Source organism: Oncorhynchus masou, chromosome 23, assembly GCF_036934945.1.
Source record: "Oncorhynchus masou masou isolate Uvic2021 chromosome 23, UVic_Omas_1.1, whole genome shotgun sequence".
Taxonomy (NCBI): Eukaryota; Metazoa; Chordata; class Actinopteri; order Salmoniformes; family Salmonidae; genus Oncorhynchus; species Oncorhynchus masou.
In genome coordinates this window covers 42,352,089-42,372,493 of record NC_088234.1, presented here as the reverse complement: position 1 = coordinate 42,372,493, position 20,405 = coordinate 42,352,089, and the positions used below count along the sequence as shown (strand labels likewise).

Genomic DNA, 20,405 nt, shown 5'->3' with positions numbered 1-20,405 from the left:
CTCTAAACTTTCAGCTCATACAAGGAGAAGACTGATCAGAGATGCAGCCAAGAGGCCCATGATCACTCTGGATGAACTGCAGAGGTCTACAGCTGAGGTGGGAGACTCTGTCCATAGGACAACAATCAGTCGTATATTGCACAAATCTGGCCTTTATGGAAGAGTGGCAAGAAGAAAGCCATTTCTTAAAGATATCCATAAAAAGTGTTGTTTAAAGTTTGCCACAAGCCACCTGGGAGACACACCAAACATGTGGAAGAAGGTGCTCTGGTCAGATGAAACCAAAATGGAACTTTTTGGCAACAATGCAAAACGTTATGTTTGGCGTAAAAGCAACACAGCTCATCACCCTGAACATACCATGCCCACTGTCAAACATGGTGGTGGCAGCATCATGGTTTGGGCCTGCTTTTCTTCAGGAGGGACAGGGAAGATGGTTAAAATTGATGGGAAGATGGATGGAGCCAAATACAGGACCATTCTGGAAGAAAACCTGATGGAGTCTGCAAAAGACCTGAGACAGGGACGGAGATTTGTCTTCCGACAAGACAGTGATCCAAAAAATAAAGCAAAATCTACAATGGAATGGTTCAAAAATAAACATATCCAGGTGTTAGAATGGCCAAGTCAAAGTCCAGACCTGAATCCAATCGAGAATCTGTGGAAAGAACTGAAAACTGCGGTTCCATCCAACCTCACTGAGCTCGAGCTGTTTTGCAAGGAGGAATGGGAAAAAATGTCAGTCTCTCGATGTGCAAAACTGATAGAGACATACCCCAAGCGACTTACAGCTGTAATCGCAGCAAAAGGTGGCGCTACAAAGTATTAACTTAGGGGGCTGAATAATTTTGCACGCCCAATTTTTCAGTTTTTGATTTGTTAAAAAAGTTTGAAATGTCCAATAAATGTCGTTCCACTTCATGATTGTGTCCCACTTGTTGTTGATTCTTCACAAAAAAATACAGTTTTATATCTTTATGTTTGAAGCCTGAAATGTGGCAAAAGGTCGTAAAGTTCAAGGGGGCCGAATACTTTCGCAAGGCACTGTATATACTGGTCAATTCGCTCAACGTAAATGGCTATTTTTGACAAATGGATAATCTCAGATAGCAGAAACAAGTCGCATGCCTGGTCTTGAGGTTGTTACCACAAAACTGAGTTCCAACCAATCAAACATTCCAAATTCTACATAATTTACTGTGTGCTTGTGTGATTTCATTCTTAATTGCCATGGCAATGTAGAGGCCTGACAATGGCCAGGGTGGCAGGTAGCCGAGGGCTAAAGAGTGGAATCAGATTGGTCGGACCAGCGTTGAACAGACCTGAGCGAGGAAGCCTCTTGTTTTAGTTTCTGTCTGTAGGCAGGGAGCAACAAAATGGAGTCATGGTCAGCTTTTCCGAAAGGAGGGTGGGGGAGGGCCGCCCATGGCAGCCATGGGGCTTTGTAAGGGATAGTCATTATTTTCCATAGAACGCATAGCCCCTCATTGATTATCCTTTTTTTTTACCTTGGCTATAATTTAACACATTTGCCACTAGAAATGTGTTCAACATCCACTGAAGTAGCTAGCAAGTGGTAACCAAACAAACTACTTGTTTCTGATTGGCTTGAAGGGCATTCTAGAGCATGCATTATTTTCCTATAACTTACGGTATAATTCAATGATTATAGTTCATTCGTAGTTTGAGCTGCTTTTGAATGCAAAAGTCGAATTGAAAACATTATTGGCATTGTTAAATTAGATTTTCATAATGGCAAATTAGGACAGATTGTTATGTTGTTAGCTACAGTGCATTTGTCATGCCCTGGCCATAGAGAGGCTTTTATTCTCTATTTTGGTTAGGCCAGGGTGTGACTAGGGTAGGCATTCTAGTTTCTTTATTTCTATGTTTTCTGTTTCTATGGTTTGGCCGGGTATGGTTCTCAATCAGGGACAGCTGTCTATTGTTGTTTCTGATTGGGAAACATACTTAGGCAGCCTGTTTTGTCACCTTAGTTGTGGGTAGTTGTCTGTGTTAGTGGCCTGCATAGCCCTAGTTCGTTTTTGTTGTGTCTTGTTTTTGTTGGCGACATTATCAAGTAAAAATAAATATACACTTACCACGCTGCACCTTGGTCCAGTCATTTCCCTGAAGACGATTGTGACAGAACTACCCATCACAAACGGACCAAGCAGCGCGGTAAAGAGGACTGGACATGGGAGGAGATCCTGGCAGGAAAGGATCGCCTGCCGTGGGAGCAGGTGGAAGCAGTGAGGAAGGCGGAGGCAGCGAGTAAAAGGGCCCAGGATTACATAGGGTCACGGCTGGCACGAAAGACAGGGAGTCCACTCCAAAAACATTTTGGGGGTGGCACACGAGGAAATTGGCTGAGTCAGGTTGGAGACCTGAGCCAACTCCTTGTGCTTACCGTAGGGAGCGTGGTATTGGTCAGGCACCGTGTTATGCGGTGGAGCCCACGGTGTCTCCAATGCGCACTCATAGCCCTGTGCACTATATTCCAGCTCCCGGCATCTGCCGGGCTAGAGTGGGCATCCAGCCAGGATGAAGGGTGCCGGCTCAGCGCATCTGGCATCCAGTGTGTCTCTACGGCCCAGGATATCCTGTGCCGGCTCTGCGCACTGTGTCTCCCACATTTGCTGGGCGAAACGAACCATCCAGCCAGGACGGGTTGTGCCGGCTCTACGCTAGAGACCTCCAGTGCGCCTCCACGGCCCGGTGAGTTCTGTGCCTGCTCCCAGAACCAGGCCTCCTGTATGTCTCCCCAACCTGGTGAGTCCTGTGCCATCTCCCAGAACCAGGCCTCCAGTAGGTATCCTCAGCCTGGTGAGCCCTGTGGCAGCTCCACTCACCAGGCCTCCTGTACGTCTCCTCAGTCCAGTGATGATCCATGGCACGAAGCCTCCAGCAATGATCCAAGGCACGAAGCCTCCAGCGATGATCCATGGCACGAAGCCTCCAGCGATGATCCATGGCACGAAGCCTCCAGCGATGATCCATGGCACGAAGCCTCGTTTTTCCAAAAAAGGGAAGTTTGCACTAAATTCACCAATTTAGTGTTGTTTTTCTTCTCAGCTGCATCCAATTCAGTATCAACTATCACAAGGTTGTAAGCTCTTGTGTACAGATGCACTGGGTGTCCCAAGATTACATAGACTATAATTACCTACCCGGGAATGCACACTCTTCAAATTTACACAGAATGTTGTTGCTAGCATTTGCCCCCAAAAAGCGTAGCATCTGAGTAACAAAACCTATAACATATAGGTCCACCTGGCTTCCCGAGTAGTGCAGCAGTCTAAGGCACTGCATCGCAGTGCTAGAGGCATCACTACAGACCCAGGATGTATCACCACCGGCCGTGATCGGGAGTCCCATAGGGTGGCTCGCACAATTGGCCCAGCGTCGGAGGGTTTGGCCAGGGGGACTTTACTTGGCTCATCGAGCTCTAATGACTCCTTGTGGCGGTCCGGGCGCCTGCAGGCTGACCTCAGTAGTCAGGTGAACAGTGTTTCCTCTGACACATTGGTGCGGCTGGCTTCCGAGATAAGTGGGCGGGTATTAAGAAGCGCGGTTTGGAGGGTCATGTTTCGTGGGATGCATGACTTGACCTTCATCTCCCGAGCCCATTGGGGAGTTGCAGTGATGAGACAAGATCGAAATTTGGGAGAAGGGGGTAAAATGCAAAAATCTTAAAAAAACTCAAAATGATATAGGTCAACCTCACTGACTGGGGTCTACCATACCGGTGTCATCCTTAAGTGTGTATCATCCTCAACTGGGATGATAAACACACAAGTGCACCACAGAGTACATGCAAAATCTGCATAATTACTAGTGTTAAAGAAATTAGCTAGTTAAAATTAACTATATCTTGAGGGGTACTTACAGTACTTGTCGTTAATATGTACTTACTGTAAATAGTACATAACCCATCGTGACAACCCTGGCCATTATTTAAATGCTTCCCGGAAGCACCATCCAAGTGGGAGGATAAACACACCAGTACACCACAGATTACATGTGTCACGCCCTGGTCGAAATGTATTGTGTTTGTCTGCATTTATTTTGTCAGGCCGGGGTGTTACATGGGTTTATTGTGGTGTGTTTTTGTCTTGGGGGTGTCTAGCATAGTCTATGGCTGCCTGAGGCGGTTCTCAATCAGAGGCAGGTGATTATCGTTGTCTCTGATTGGGAACCATATTTAGGCAGCTGTATTCTTTGAGTGTTTCGTGGGTGATTGTTCCTGTCTCTGTGTTTGTTGTCACCAGATAGGCTGTATAGGTTTTCACGTTCCGTTTGTTGTTTTTGTATAGTTTGTTTTTTCATTCGTCATTAAACATGTCTCAAAAATACCTCGCTGCATTTTGGTCCGCTTCTCCTTCACCAGACGAAAGCCGTTACAACATGTAATATCTGCATAAGTACATTGAAATTGCTAGGTGTTACAAGGCAAGTTTCTAGTTAAAATGAAGTGTATCTTGAAGGGTATTTACTTGTAACTATTGTGTACCTACAAAGTATGTTACCCATCCTGACAATCTAATCGCCGGCTACTAAAAGCGCCATCCAAGTGAAAAAATAAACACACTTATACAACACAGAGTATGTATCTGCAATATCTGCATAAGTACAAGGTAGTCACTTGTAACAGGATTTAGCTATTGAAATTTAAGTCTAATTTACCATTTTCCTAGGACCAATTTCTATATAATTACTTACTACTCATGACCAAGTAAAAATACCTACCAAAAGAATATGAGCTTTTCCTTTAAATCAACTTTATTACAATGTAAAAAGACCTTACATTTTTACAAAATTGGAAGTATTTTTTTTAGTTAGATGAATAAATTGGTTAATAATTAGATTAAACAAAGATATGTCTACTCATGTAACATAAAAATAACTATTCTAGTGATGGTGAGTAGTAGTCTAGATAGTTAATTTTCAAGGTTAAAAAACTAGTTAGCTCGCTAGCTTAACCCAAAAAGATCTCAACAGATTGCATAGAAGGTCTATTCTGTAGATGGTAATTAGTTAGCTAGCTAGCCTAGTTGGTAGGCCTAACAAAACCACTAGAGAAGCTAACATTAACTAGCTAGAGTTAACTAACTAGCCAACACTAGGCTAGCTAGCTGCTAGTTAGCTACATCATTAACTACCTCAAATCAAATTTTATTGGTCACGTATACATATTTAGCAGATGTTATTGAGGTGTAGCGGAATGCTTGTGTTCCTAGCTCCAACAGTGCAGTAGTATCTAGCAATTCACAACATTACACACAAATATACAATACCGTTCAAAAGTTTGGGGTCTCTTAGAAATGTCCTTGTTTTTTAAAATTAAAGCACATTTTTTGGCCATTAAAATAATCAAATTAATCAGAAATACAGTGTAGACATTGTTAATGTTGTAAATGACTATTGTAGCTGGAAACAGCAAATTTTTTTAATGGAATATCTACATAGGCGTACAGAGGCCCATTATCAGCAACCATCACTCCTGTGTTCCAATGGCACGTTGTGTTAGCAAATCCAGGTTTATCATTTTAAAAGGCTAATTGATCATTAGAAAACCCTTTTGCAATTATGTTAGCACAACTAAAAAACTGTTGTTCTGATTACAGAAGCAATAAACCTGGCCTTCTTTAGACTAGGAGAGGAGTTTGAGGCACCTGTGCACAACTGAGAAAGCAAGAGGACAATTACATTTGAGTGTCTAGTTTGAGAAACAGACAACTCACAGACAACTCACAAGTCCTAAAAAGCCATATCTCAGACTGGCCAATCAAAAGAAAAGATTAAGATGGGCAAAAGAACACAGACACTGGACAGAGGAACTCTGCCTAGAAGGCCAGCATCCCGGAGTCGCCTCTTCACTGTTGACGTTGAGACTGGTGTTTTACGGGTACTATTTAATGAAGCTGCCAGTTGAAGACTTGAGAAGTCTGTTTCTCAAACTAATGTACTTGTCCTCTTGCTCAGTTGTGCACCAGGGCTTCCCACTCCTCTCTCTATTCTGTTTAGAGTCAGTTTGAGCTGTTCTGTGAAAGGAGTAGTACACAGCGTTGTACCAGATCTTCAGTTTCTTGACAATTTCTCACATGGGATAGCCTTCATTTCTCAGAACAAGAATAGACTGACGAGTTTCAGAAGAAAGATCTTTGTTTCTGGCCATTTTGAGCCTGTAATCGAACCCACAATTGCTGATGCTCCAGTCTGTATGTTTTCAGAACTACAAAATACTATCAGTATAACAGTATCTATACAGTATTTAAATTGTTTTCCAAAATAATCTCACACACATGTACACAAGTGAACACACACACACACACACACAGCGGGGAAATGCCCACCTACACTCAAACTGACCACAGGTTCCCTCACCGGAATACAGTGCCTGGTCTCCACAGTGACAGGTCTCCCCTCTCTCATGCTGTCCGTGAACCAGGAGATGTCCAGCACCTGCAGTCTGGAGACATCCCTCAGACCACTCCCCCGTAGCCACGCCCACAATGCCCCGGCCTGGTTATCCTCTGCCACCAAGTGAGTGACCTCATCACTGCACAAGGAACAAGAAGAAGGGGGTCACAGGTCAATAAGTCTGCAGGTATAATGCATGATTGTGTGGTTACAACTGGCAGTACACATCGCTACTGTAGAAGAGGTCCAGTGGTTACATAGAGCTGAGGACCCGAGGACAACGTCAGGAACGGCGAGCCAACTCTAGCACCGACATCACCATCATCAAACCGCCAACTCGGCTGTCAGCAGAATAGAGACCTTCACCAAGAGCAGACAACATCCTTCCGAAGCTGTCAAGACTAGAATTTGCGCTCCATTTACTTCTTTTTTTTAAACAAACTTATCTTCTTTTTTCTTCTGTATACTGCAATTCAGCATTAAAATGTACATTTGTACCAGACAGCCTAACTAATAATAAATAAATAATGTATATGTATTGTAAGGCTTGTCATAAGCGGTGGTGTAAAGTACTTAAGTAAAAATACTTTAAAGTACTATGTAAGTAGTATTTTAGGGTATCTGTACTCCCCAAGAAAATATATACTGTTACTCCCATACATTTTCCCTGACACCCAAAAGTACTCGTTACAATTCGAATGCTCTGGCAGGACAGCAAAGTGGTCCAATTCACGCACCTAGCAATATAACATGTTATCTTCCCTAACTGCCTCTGATCTGGTGGACTCACTTAACACAAATATTGCATTTGTAAATTATGTCTCAGTGTTGGAGTGTGCCACTGGCTGTCCATAAAAAATTACTTTAAAAAACTGTGCTTGTCTGGTTTGCTTAACATAAGTAATTTTATGTATAGCATGTACTTTGAACTTTTACTCAAGTATGACATTTGAGTACCCTTTCCACCACTGTACTTCAGTACATTTAAAACCAGATACTTTTAGACTTTTACTCAAGTAGTATTTTACTGGGTGACTTTCGCTCATTTTGTATCTTTACTGTATCTTTACTTTTACTCAAGTGTGTCAAATTAGTACTTTTTCCATCACTGGTCATAAGCATGTATGACACCCTCATGATGTCTTATTATCACTTCTCTGGGTCAAAGGTCCCACTGAAGTGTTTAAAATGTCTCAGAGCCATCTATATGGCTCTAAAATATCCCCTTTGCTTGGAACTTGCCTTCATCTGTAGATTGTGAATCTGTCTGATTGTAACATCAGTGGTTCCTTTTATGTCATAGAATTTAGTTGGAGTAGAAAGAGAACAACTTCACTGTCTTTATTTGTATTGTTTTAGAGAGATATATAAAGGTTTCAGATCCAGTGTCAATTGGAGGTGTACCTGTGGATGTAGTTCAAGGCCTACCTTCAAACTCAGTGCCTCTTTTCTTGGCAGGAGTCTTAGAAGGGACTACTATAACATGCCATATATTGACTAGCACTGACTGAACAACATGCACCACAGCCTCCTCAGCAGGGCCTCTGAGCATCATTCAGATGTTTATGACTGAAAATACGCCCCTAATAGTGGAGATATGCATTCACATAGTGTATCACACAGCTCCATAGGAATCCTCACAACAGACATGTCTGGTTTTCCCTCAAAAGGAAACCCTCTCTGTTTAAGTACCATACCAATGAGCCAATCAGAGCACCCGTGCGTGCATAATTATCCTCCCCATTCTCCTCCTTCTCCTCGCAGAGGTAAAACAGCATAACGGCTCCTTACGGCCCTCCCAGGACATCCCAACAGTCTAACACAGTGTCGCTTCTGGAGCCTAATCGGCCAAATCAGCGGTGAGCCTAATCCTCTGTCTGACTGCTCTGTGTAATGGTTGGCTGGTTGGCTGGTTGGCCTGCCACTGAGACCAGGTTTAGAGAGGCTCCAAGACAATAACAGCCCCAGAGTGAGGCTCATCAGATAACACAAACAGTATGAGTGGGTAGAGCATATGAGCATATTCAATGGCTTTGCTCAGGTTTGAATATGACTATACGATTACAAAAAAGGAAAGTAATAATTCTGCACACTGCCAACACCAACTTTAGAAGTATATTAGGGTGAACTGAATGTTGATTTTTGCAGAAAAATAAATGGTATCACCCATCATCTTGGAAAAAGGAAAAAGAAAGTGTCCTTCAGACTGACAGCCTTGTTAGATTCTAACAAGACAGGAAGTCCTTCAGACGGCCGCAATCGAATGTTGATTGATGTAGACATCCAACCCTGTGGTTAAATTGATAGGTACTGAATTTAGCCATGGTGGGTTTGTTCTCATAAACACGGGGTAAAGAAAATGGTGCTCTCTCTCTCTCTCACACATGATCTTTTACACTCTGCTCTCCTTACAGAAACATAGCTCCTAAAATCCAACCCTAACTTAGATATTTTTCCAACTTGTGTGAATGTAAAATGGCACAGCAGATGCAAATGAGCTAGCACGAAGCACTGCACCCGAAGAGAGTTCCAGGACCCTGGGCCCCAGTGCAGTGAGCAAGGATATGCTATATTCAACGGGGTTCAGACAGGGAGAGATGACGCTTGTGCTAAATTAAATCTCTCTACACTGCCTCTCACTAGGAGAGCCAAGATCAAGAATACGGAAAGTGTGTATCGCATAACATAATAATTGAAATTTTACACCAGCTAAAGACAAAAAATTCAGACTAGCTTGGCACAAAAAAAAATCCAACAATAAGCTCACGATTCAGAAAACTTGATAATGTTGTTGTGTATTGGCATTTTAGAGTTGAAATTAGAAAGCTGAAACTAAACAGATGATAAATGAGGGTTTGTGCCTCTCGTCCACCTTACAAACAGCATTCACACCCACTAAACAATGTGTGTGCGCCTGCGTGCTTTTGTGTGTGTAACATGGCTAAATTAGGGAGGTGTTTATCAAAACTGCCCAATACAATTATTACATTTTATTTTTTATAGGTCCTTTAGGATACAGTGCCTTGCGAAAGTATTCACCCCTCTTAGCATTTTTCCTATTTTGTTGCCTTACAACCTGGAATTAAAATATATATGTTTTTGGGGGGGGGGGGGTTGTATCATTCGAACTACACAACATGCCTACCACTTTGAAGGTGCAAAATATTTTTCATTGTGAAGCAAACAAGAAATAAGACAAAAGAAAACAGGAAACTTGGGCTTGCATAACTACCCCCCCCCCACCCCCTGCAAGTCTCGTGGTATGTCTCTATAAGCTTGGCACATCTAGCCAATGGGATCTTTGCCCATACTTCAAGGCAAAACTGCTTCAAGTTGGATGGGTTCCTCTGGTGTACAGCAATCTCTAAGTCATACCACAGATTCTCAATTGGATTGAGATCTGGGCTTTGACTAGGCCATTTCAATACATTTACATGTTTCACCTTAAACCATCCGAGTGTTGCTTTAGCAGTATGCTTAGGATCATTGTCCTGCTAGAAGGTGAACCTCCCTCCCAGTCTCAAATCTCTGGAAGACTGAAACAGATTTCCCCTAAAGAATTTCCCTTTATTTAAAGCAATCCATCATTCCTTCAATTCTGACCAGTTTCTCAGTTGGTAGGGATCAATGAAAAACATGATGCTGCCACCACCATGCTTCACTGTGAGGATTGTGATCTCGGGTGATGAGAGGTGTTGGGTTTGCGCCAAACATAGCATTTTCATTGATGTCCAAAAAAGCTCTATTTTAGTCTCATCTGACCAGTGAACCTCCTTCCATGTGTTTGGGGAGTCTCCCACATGCCTTTTGGCGAACACCAAACGTGTGCTTATTTTTTTCTTTAAGCAATGCCGTTTTTCTGGCCACTCTTCTGTAAAACCCAGACCTGTGGAGTGTATGGCTTAAAGTGGTCCTATGGACAGATACTCCGCTGTGGAGCGTCAGGGTTATCTTTGGTCTCTTTGTTGCCTCTCTGATAAATGCCCTCATTGTCTGGATAAGAGCGTCTGCCAAATGACTTAAATGTAATGTAAATGTAATTGCCTGGTTCATGAGTTTTGGTGGGCGGCCCTCTCTTGGCAGGTTTGTTGTGGTGCCATATTCTTTGCATTTTTTAATAATGGATTTAATGGTGCTTCGTGAGATGTTAAAAGTTTCTGATATTTTTTATAACCAAACCCTGATCTGTCTCTGGCTCCACACCCACCCCGCCCGGCCATCGAGATGTGTGAAAGTTATTGTATAACATTTCTGGGAGTGTGTAAACTTAAATTTTGCATTACCATATAATTGTTGTATGTTTTCTATAGTTATCTACTTGAAAATGTCTCAATTGACCAATTTGGCACATTTATGCAGACTTGATAGAAACTATAGTGCAGTATTGCAGTGCTTCACTGGATCAATCTGAAACGTTGCACACACTCTGCTGCTGTCTAGTGGCCAAAATCTAAATTGCTCCTAGACTCCTATATTATAATATGGCCTTTATCTTGCATTTCAAAGATGATGGAACAAAAAAAAATAGAAAATGCATGTTTTTTTGTTTATCTTTTACCAGATCTAATGTGTTATATTCTCCTACATTAACTTCACATTTCCCCTAACTTTAAAGTGTTTACTTTCAAATGGTATCAAGAATATGCATATACTTGCTTCAGGTCCTGAGCTACAGGCAGTTAGATTTGGGTACGTCACATTTTATTGTGTTACAAAGTGGGATTGAAATGTATTTAATTGTCATTTTTCTGTGAACAATATACCCATAATACTCTGTAATGTCAAAGTGGAAGAAAAATTAAGATATAATTGTTGTTGCAGAACTATTCAGCCCCTTTTGTTTAGGCAAGCCTAAATTAGTTCAGGAGTCAAATTTGGTAAAAGAAATAACATAAAAAGTTACATAGACTCACTTTGTGTGAAATAATAGGGCATGACATGATTATTAAACGAATAACCCTTCCTCTATCCACCATACATATAACATCTGGAAGGTTCCTCAGTCAAATATTGAATTCCAAGCACAGATTCAACTCCAAAGTCCAGAGAGCTTTTTGAAAGCCTACAAAAAAAGGGCAGTGATTGGTTAATGGGTAACAATAACAAATCAGACAATTAATATATTTTTAAGCATGGTCTAGTTCAGGGATCAGCAACTAGATTCAGCCTTGGGTCAATTTTTTCTTGATGAGATGGTCTGGGGCTGGGACATAATAAAACGACATTTTTACACAGCAAATTGACTGCAAGAAGCCTAAACAGTTATAATATTTGACTAAAACATAATCATCTCGAACCTTGATTACATTTGGGAACATTGTCCTGTGTTGGGTGCTGTCTTTTTGGATGGGACGCTAAAATGAGTCTCCTGACTCTCTGTGGTCATTCAAAATCCCATGGCACTTATTGTAAGAGTAGGGGGTATTCACCCTGGTGTCATGGCTAAATTCCCAACCTGGCCACATTCCATCAAGGCCGCCAAATCATCTCCCTCATTCCTAATTGGCATATATCACTTCTCACCTCTCCACCTGATAGCTGATACGTGTGGAGAGGTCTGGCACAAAAATGGTCGCCGAGTATTATTGAGAATGATGTCCAACAATGAAAATTCAACAATTCTTTGTTTGTTTTTATAGTTTTTCCCCAGGAAACTTGGGAGGCCAAATAAAACCACTCTGAGCAGCAGGACAGGAATGAAACTGCTCAGTGATGTTATAATGAGGACATTGGTGATTTTAAACATCTACAGAGTTAAATGGCTGTGATGGGAGAGAGTTGAGGATGTATCAACAACATTGTAGTGACTTCACAATAATGACCTAAATGACAGAGTGAATATACAAAATATTCCAAAACATGCAACAAGGCATTAAAGTAATACTGCAAAAAAACATGGCAAAGGAATACACTTTTTGGCCTAAATGCAAAGTCCTATTGTCACACCCTGACCATAGTTTGCTTTGTATGTTTCTATGTTTTGTTTGGTCAGGGTGTGATCTGAGTGGGCATTCTATGTTGTATGTCTAGTTTGTCTGTTTCTGTGTTTGGCCTGATATGGTTCTCAATCAAAGGCAGGTGTTAGTCGTTGTCTCTGATTGGGAGCCATATTTAGGTAGCCTGTTTTGTCATTTTGGGTTGTGGGTGATTGTCTATGTTAGTTGCTTGTGTCAGCACAGTTCTAATTATAGCGTCACGGTCATTATTAGTTTATTGTTTTGTATAGTTTGTAATCAGTGTTCAGTGCTTTCTTTATTAAAAAATCATAATGAACACATAGTACGCTGCATTTTGGTCCACTCCTTACGACGATCGTGACACCTATGTTCAAGGCTAGGAACATATCTGTATGTTCCTAGGTTTGGGGCAAATCCAACACAACACATTACTGAGTAACTGCCTCCTTATTTTCAAGCATGGCGGTGGTATGGGTACACTTGACATCGGCAAGTACAGGATAAAAATAAACGGGATAGGGCTAAGCACAGGCAAAATCCTAGAGCAAAACCTGCTTCAGTCTGCTTTACACCAGACACCGGGAGAGGAATTCACCTTTAAGTATGTCAATAACCTAGAACACAAGGCCAAATCTACACTGGAGTTGCTTACCAATAAGACAGTGAATGTTCCTAAATGGCCAATTTACAGTTCTGACTTAAATCTGCCTGAAATTCTATGGCCAGATGAAAAATGGCTGTCTAGCCATAACCCCCAAAATATTCTGGCATGGTTTAGATCTTGTCTGTCGGAAAGATATCAGTTTGTCTATGTGGATGGTTTGTCCTCTGACAAAGCAACATGCATTTCGGTGTTCCGCAAGGCTCCGTTTTAGGACCACTATTGTTTTCACTATATATTTGATCTATTTCTGATGTCATTGGGAAACATAATGTTAACGTTCACTGCTTTGCGGACGACACACAGCTGTACATTTCGATTAAACATAGTGAAGCCCCAAAATCACCCTCCCTGGAAGCTTGTGTTTCAGACATAAGGAAGTGGATGGCGGCAAATGTTATACTTTTAAACTCGGACAAAAGAGATGCTAGTTCTAGGTCCCAGGAAACAAAGAGATCTTCAGTTGAATCTGACAATTAATCTTGATGGTGGTACAGATGTCTCAAATAAAACTGTGAAGGACGTCGGCGTTACTCTGGACCCTGATCTCTCTTTTGACAAACATATCAAGACTGTTTCAAGGGCAGCTTTTTTCCATCTACAGCAACAACAAAAAAATGCCCATTTTTCAGGACCCTGTCTTTCAAAGATAATTTGTAAAAATCCAAATAACTTTACAGATATTCAGTGAAAAGGGTTTAAACACTGTTTCCAATGATCGTTCAATGAACCACAAACAATTAATGAACATGCACCTGTGGAATGGTCATTAAGACACTAACAGCTTACGGACGGTAGGCAATTAATGTCACAGTTATGAAAACTTAGGACACTAAAGAGGCTTTTCTACTGACTCTGAATACACCAAAAGAAAGATGCCCAGGGTCCCTGCTCATCTGCGTGAACGTGCCTTAGGCATGCTGCAAGAAGGCATGAGGACTGCAGATGTGGCCAGGGCAATAAACTGCAATGTCCTAAGTCAGCGCTACAGGGAGACAGGACGGACAGCTGATCGTCCTCGCAGTGGCAGACCACGTGTAGCAACACCTGCACATCCGAACATCAGACCTGCAGGACAGGTACAGGATGGCAACAACAACTGCCTGAGTGAAACCTGGAATGTACAATCCCTCCATCAGTGCTCAGACTGTCCGCAATAGGCTGAGAGAGGCTGGACTGAGGGCTTGTAGGACTGTTGTAAGGCAGATCCTCACCAGACATCCCCGGCAACAACGTCGCCTATGGGCACAAACCCATCGTCGCTGGACCAGACAGGACTGGCAAAAAGTGCTTTTCTCTGACGAGTCGCAGTTTTGTCTCACCAGGGGTGAAGGTCAGATTCATTTTTATCGCCGAAGGAATGAGCATTACACTGAGGCCTGTACTCTGGAGCGGGATCGATTTGGATGTGGAGGGTCCGTCAGAGTCTGGGGCGGTGTGTCACAGCATCACCGGACTGAGCTTGCTGTCATTGCAGGCAATCTCAATGCTATGCTTTACAGGGAAGGCATCCTCCTCCCTCATGTGGTACCCGTCCTGCTGTCTCATCCTTACATGACACTCCAGCATGACAATGCCACCAGCCATACTGTTCGTTCTGTGCATGATTTCCTGCAAGACAGGATGTATGTATGGCAAAAAAATACATATTGCAACACAATGTTGACTGTTTTAACAATAAACCTTTAGCAAGCTTTATTAACATGAACTGGCAGTGTAGAACATTCTTAACAACTTATAACAGAACACATGGACTTGCATGACCATCCGTCTCGTGGGAGCACAAAAAGCACTAAGACAAAGCCAAGCCCCAACAAGCCACGCATCCAAGGCTTCAAATAGGCTGCCGCTGCTACAGCATTTTGTCAAAATGCTTGTTATTGTACTTAACAGATACCAAAAGCATACCAAAAGCACTAACATGCATTTAAATTCATTTAAATGACTACAAAAATGATTACAAACATGATACATTATCGGTCATGAAGTGACTGATTGTGCTCTATCAGCTGCACACACTCTATCCAATCATAGCAGCCAGAAACTCCAGAGAGTGAGATAAACTTGTCCAATACGCAGCGCCTCAGACTTATTTACATAAGACAACACATCACAATGTTATGCCCTTTATGGAGTGGTCACTTGCTGATGTGTTTTTGATAGTGTCAATCACTCGAATCTGCCACTTTTGTGGTCAAATGAGAATTGAGCTGAACAGAGTGCACATGTATCACAACTGCAACTTGTTAATATTCCAAAACCCACTCGTTAGCATCTTGCATGTGTCCCCCACACAAACGATTTTGTAACATGATTCCCTATTAGACACTGCCAGACAGACTCACACTCTGGTAATAGATAGTGAGAAAGTTGTACAAAAAAAAACTAAATGGCATATCGCCACTCGCCAGTGACTTGATTCGATGATTTTGGCCTGGCTGCACAATGTGCCTGCTAGCTACGACTTGCTATCTTCATTGACAAACACAGAGTTGGTACATAGCAAGCTAGCAAGTTATTTGGGGCACTGATAAACCGTGTTTAGCTTGTGCTTTATTTCAATAGTTTGACAGCTTGCAGATGATGAAGTTGTAGACATGTTATGTATCTCAGAAATCAGTCCTGAGTACACAGCCAGACCTTCCCGCAATTACTAGTTTTTCATTCATATTTTTTTACTTGAGAAATACTGCATCAAACAACTTAGCTAAATGTAAAATTGTGCAACTAAAACCTCCTCTGCAAAAACGTCTAAATTAATTACAGATTTCATGATTTCTTGACTATTTTAAGGAAGTGGCTATGTTGTTGCTACAGTGACTCAGGGGGGACAAACAACAGTACCTACCAGGGTACAATATGCAAACATAACACACCCACATAAAACCACACCCCCAAGACAACTCTCGTTTAGCTTCAGTTATGGCCACTAGCATTTCTTCAAAGCAATCTTCAAAACTGCTTGAGGCGTTGCCTTCAACTAGCAGAGGATACTCTGCCACCAGTCGACTCAGCACACCAGCCCATTCAGCAACCCGCCCAGGTCAGCGATGCCCATTTTTCCCTCCCGGATAGACATGATGGCACCCCATCTCAATGCCTTGGCTTCCTACTACAGTGCTCCCTCTACTTTGCACACTAGATGGGAGCCCCCACCACCGAGAGGTCCAAGGTGGCCACGGTTATTTCTCTGCTGACTGGGCGGGCGTTGGAATGGGCCAAGGCCATCTGGGAGAAAGGAGAGGAGGAGCTGGATTCAGAGGTGTCTTCAATCATCCACAGGAGGGCAGAGAGGGGTTGAGCGCCTACACCAACTACAGAAGGAGGACCAGACTGCTGCCGGGTACACGCTCACTTTCCGGATGGTAGCAGCATCCAGAGGATGGAATGAGATGACACTTCGTACGCTATTCAGAAGAGGACTGCGCAAGGAGGTCCAAACGTAACTGGCTTGTTGAGACGACAACCTCTCCTTGGACGTACTCATTGGATGGCTATCTGTCTGCATAACCTACTTCGGGAGTGTCAGCATTCTCATTGCTTTTCTCCTTCCCTCAGTGAACACTTTGGATTAGAGCCTGAACCCATGGAGGTAGGGGTCATTCTGGTCAAGGAGGTCACCAGCTCTAGCAGTGTCCGGTACGTCCCAACTCGAGATCCACGAGAACCGAGGGACTGTCACGTGATGTTCCACCTCCTTGGTCAAGTGTGAATATCCCCTCTTCATTACTTTCTGCCAAAACCTTTTTGGTGTTTATCAAACTAGTTGACTGTCCCTCATGTACTGTTTCTACAGCGTTAGTGGATCCCGGGTGCCACGGGAAACGTTATTGACCAGACCCTTCCCTCCTCTCTTAACATCACCTCATACCAGCACTCTTCTCCTTTCCCAGTTCAAGCCTTCGATAATCGGCCATTAGGTTCAGGGATCATCACACACATCACCAAACCACTCAACCTCACCATGGAGTCCATCCATCAGGAGAACATTCCCTTCTTCATCACCAGTGCACCAGCTCACAAGATCATCCTCGGCCACCCTTGGCTTCAACGCCCTAATCCCACCATCTCATGGATGAGGATGAAAATCACGGACTGGGCACCCGAATCCCGTCCCCTGTGGTTCCAAGTCAGTTGAGAGTCCTGTGGTTGCTCTTCAGCCCAACATTCCCGGAGGTATACCAGGACCTGCGGGAGGTATTCTCCAAGACCCGCACCACCTGTCTCCCTCCTCATCAAAATGTGGAAAAAGTGAAGGGGTCTGAATACTTTCCGAAGGCACAGTATATTCATCTCTGGAATACAGTTTAAAGTATTACATACATTTTAAAATGTATTTGAAAAACATTTTGCATGATGTTAAATACAGTGAAAAAATGTATAAACTCAACATGTAGAGTGTTGGTCCCATGTTTCATGAGCTGAAATAAAAAATCCCAGACATGTTCCATATGAACAAAAAGCTTATTTCTCTCAAATTTTGTGCAAAAATATGTTTACATCCCTGTTAGTGAGCATTTCTCCTTTGCCAAAATAATCCATCCACATGACAGGTGGGGCATATCAAGAAGCTGATTAAACACCATGATCATTCCACAGGTGCACCTTGAGCTAGGGACAATAAAAGGCCACTCTAAAATGTTCAGTTTTGTCATACAACAGAAAGTCACAGATGTTTTGCCAGAGAATTGAACGTTATTTTCTCTCCAATATCATTTTAGAGAAATTGGCAGTACTTCCAACAAGCCTTACAAACGCAGACCACCTGTAACCACGCCAGTCCAGGACCTCAACATCCGGCTTCTTCACCTGCGGGATCATCAGAGACCTGCCACCTGTACAGCTAACGACTCTGAGGAGTATTTCTGTCTGTAATAAAGCCCTTTTGTGGGGAAAACTAATTCTGATTGACTGGGCCGGCTCCCCAGTGGATGGACCTGGCTCACAAGTGGTTGGCTTACCACCCTCCCAGGCCCACCCATGGCTGCTCCCCTGCCCCGTCATGTGGAATCCATAGATTAAGGCCGAATGAATTCATTTCAATTGACCGATTTCCTTATATGATCTGGAACTCATTAAAATCGTTAAAATTGCTGCATGTTGTGTTTATATTTTTGTTCAGTATCTAAAAAGTATGGTTGCAGCTGATATCAAATAGTCTGCAAGGCAGAATGTCAGTTTGAGGCATGCATACACACACACACACACACACACACACACACACACACACACACACACAGACAGACAGACACATACACACACTCACACACACACTACTTCCTAGCTGTGGTTTGTTTCAAACAATTGTATCAGGCCAAGTGTAACCGTAGGAGCATTCAAGCTGTGTTTCTGGGAATGCTGCCATCAGCCCCAGCCTGGCTTGATGCGGCGTTGGCAGCAAGTCTGTTCTACAGCCTCCCAGCTCAGCTACTCCCACCGGTGCCCTCAGGCAGGCCCATACAGCTGGGTCTGCCTGGCTGAGCTCGATCAGCTCAGTTTTTCTCTGCCACCCAGCTATGGCACAATGGATCCTTATTAGCATGGAGAGGCGTAAGGAGGAACCATATAAGCAGCCTTAAATGAACGTGTGGCTAGGTGCTCTGTTATACAGGCTATGGTGCGGTAGCTGGTGGGCGATTCCGTCTGTGTGGGTTCTCTTGCATCGTAAGTCTTGTTAAACACATGTTATGCAAGTTATGGGATTATATGGGATCAAGTAATAATCTTTGCTCTCTGCTAAATGCACGATGTCCTCACTTGGAAACAAGAAAATTCTCACAATCAGACAGAGCAGCAAAACTATGACCAGGAACTTATGGCAAACAATCACATAGGGCCTACCATAACATGATCTATCCCTTTATTTGATCACTAAGGAAAAACAATAAGAGAATCTATTTGACTTGAGAAAGAGAATTGGCTGGTTGGCCTACCTGAGGGCGTATTCCACTCTAAAGCCTTTTGACCTGGCCAGGCTGGTCAGAAAGCTCCTTCTACTGCTGCCCATCTTCCTCTCCACCAGGTACACCGTCACCTCATTGAACTTGACCTCTTCCTGACCCCGAGCACCAGCCTCAACTGGCCTTGGCCTTTTCTTCATACGTGGCAGCATGCTAGCATGGATCATGTCTTTGGGATGAGCTTCAAAAAGTGTAGCACCTAAACACGGCACTTGTTTTTGCTACTTTCTAACGATAGTCTGTGTTGTGCCCCACACCTCTTGCCTCGTTTTGGTGATGCCACAATTGTTGGTCTCTTATTTGTCGACACAGGGACAAACTGGCAGTTTGAATGAGGTCTCTGAGAGGCTGGCTGGCTGACAGGAAACCTCTGGCAAAGCAACAGGTGTTTATGATTAGGGTTTTATTAAGCAGAGATCAACTGCCAAAATCCAAAAATGACAGTGAATGGAGTTCAACCAAGGATACCTCAATGGTTAAAATAAATCAACAGATAAAACATTCAGTATTAGAGAGACTTCATTAATCCACATTGAATGGATCGAAAGTTAGTCCACATCGAGTCCAGAGAGGAAAAGCAAAGCCATGTAATCAACACTAATGAAACTTTTGTGAAACATCACAGCACAGTTGAAAAATATATGGCAGATAGAAATGAAAAATGGATGGCGTTAAGAGATAGACGGGAGGGGTTGAGTGGAGCTGAAGGGTGGGATTAAAAACAACAAGATGACTAACGTAAAATACACTGTGTCTGTAAAATATATGTAGGTTCAGAAATTTTGTGAAACAGCACAGTTAAAAATATACAGATGGGCTTCAATATACTGGATGGGCTTCAGAGATAGATGTATGGAAGCTGAAGGATGTGATTAAGAACAATCAAACGTTAACTATTGTAAAATACATAGTGTATAAATTGGAAGTAGAGGCCTAAGTGTTGTTGACCATTAGTTTACTCCAATTAGGAGAGGGATGGTATATATATATATATATATATATATATATATATATATATATATATATATATATATATATATATATATATATATATATATATATATATATATATATATATATATATATATATATATATATATATATATATATATATGGGGGATTGGAATCTACAATCTATCTGCACTATTGAAGCTGATCTACCCCCTGAAAAAAAAAAATAATAATGAATCTGGGTCAGAAAAAGTTGCATTTAGATTATTGTTAATCAGGATTCTGGACTGCAGGTTAGAGCAAAACCTTGCTCCAGGGGACTGCTGGGATACTGGTCACCTCACAAGACCCCCACAGCTGTCCAACCACAACGTCCAGTCCACCTCCTCATCTCTGCATCTCATTATGTCCAGACCACGCTTCCACCATCTGCTCCAACACTTAATTAGCTTA

At 42.6% G+C, this 20,405-nt stretch overlaps 1 protein-coding gene across 1 annotated transcript in view; it reads right to left on the bottom strand.

Moving 5' to 3' along the window:
• dntt (deoxynucleotidyltransferase, terminal) overlaps positions 1-19,168 on the bottom strand; it is a 166,359-nt gene extending 147,191 nt beyond the window's left edge. The window contains exons 1-2 of the mRNA XM_064932166.1: positions 18,975-19,168; positions 6,388-6,562 (exon numbers count right to left, since the gene is read on the bottom strand). Coding sequence (XP_064788238.1) covers positions 6,388-6,562; positions 18,975-19,168 — 369 coding nt within the window. The remainder of the gene's footprint in view (positions 1-6,387; positions 6,563-18,974) is intronic.
• Between the last annotated feature and the right edge of the window lie 1,237 nt (positions 19,169-20,405).